At 42.6% G+C, this 1,283-nt stretch overlaps 1 protein-coding gene across 1 annotated transcript in view; it reads right to left on the minus strand.

The window, feature by feature from the left end:
* Nfya (nuclear transcription factor Y subunit alpha) overlaps positions 1–1,283 on the minus strand; it is a 25,976-nt gene that overhangs the window by 2,205 nt on the left and 22,488 nt on the right. Inside the window, exon 9 of the mRNA XM_023720108.1 lies at positions 811–912. Coding sequence (XP_023575876.1) covers positions 811–912 — 102 coding nt within the window. The remainder of the gene's footprint in view (positions 1–810; positions 913–1,283) is intronic.

Below are 1,283 nucleotides of genomic sequence, written 5' to 3' on the forward strand. Positions count from 1 at the left end.
AAAAAAAAAAAAAAAAAAAAAAAAAGACGACTTCTACAACAATTGGACTATTGGAGCTCTAGTAGCTGGCTGGAACAATATGTTAACTGTTGAGATGAGTGACTGGTTTATGTGTGATAAACAAACCAAGAGTTGCTTTTTGGGTGGAAATACCTATAACTAGTGGAATTAAATGTGTACGAGCCAATACATCATACAGTTAACAAAATGCACTACCTAGGTTTCAATTCAATTAAGCATTCTATTAATTTTTGTTTTTATCTTAGGCAGATTAGTTCTCAAAGTCCCAGATTTAGGGCCGGGGATATAGCTCAATAGAATAAGTGCTTGCCTGGCAAGCACTAGGTCCTGAATTCAATCCCTAGTACGGCAAAAATAAAAAAAAAACTGAAGTCCCAGATTCAATTCAAGATCTGTGATGACAGATAATTCCTATTTCATGGCACTGGAATATGCTGGGAAGACATTCCAGAGAAAGCCAAAGGCTCATCCAAGTGCTTGACAGTGCTGATTGGCACTGCCACTACTGCCATGAAGACAATAAATAACTGAAAAATTAACCATAGAATTTTACAAAGGAATCAATAGTGGTAACTGGGGGAAAATGCTTTTCCTTAATTCAGAGAAACTAGTAACTGAAACTCTTTTAGTGCTCTGAAGACCAAAGAAAAACCCCAGACGCAACACTGCGCCCAGTTTGGAGAAATGTGTGTGGGCTCTGAAAGTGAAAACACAACAACACCGTTGAGGCGTCCCTCTGCAAGACACACTGACGACAATGACAAAGTGGAGAGAGAGGAATCTCCTTACCTGCATGTGGGGACTGTCCTTTTCCTTGGGAGAGAAGAAGCGTCCACCTTCACCTCGCTTCCGGGCCATGGCATGACGGTGCCGGGACTCGTGCAGGTATTTCTGAAAATAAAGAAATACAGTCACTCAGAAACTAGCTAGAACCAAGCATCAGCCAGTGTAAGAATTTCATTTGTAGATGTGGGAGACGGCTGTGACCCAAGCTGCAGGGATGAAGAAGACTGAATTACCGAAAAAGCACTGACCTGGTCAGTGCATCAGACAGCAGCTAGCAGACAGCAGCTAGTCACACATAGCCACTATCAGATTGGGAATGTGAGCTAAAAGGTGTGGCATTATCTCCCAGTGTCTGCTCTTTTCTTCTGCTCAACAGCCCAGTCTGGGTTAGATACACTGTTGTCCTGTCACAAGTCTGCATTTCCTACCCTAATCTTAAGGTAGGCAGGGACAGTAAGATCTGTGCCACCATGGGG

The sequence above is a fragment of the Octodon degus genome, unplaced genomic scaffold (assembly GCF_000260255.1).
Source record: "Octodon degus isolate 3935 unplaced genomic scaffold, OctDeg1.0 scaffold00005, whole genome shotgun sequence".
NCBI lineage: Eukaryota > Metazoa > Chordata > Mammalia > Rodentia > Octodontidae > Octodon > Octodon degus.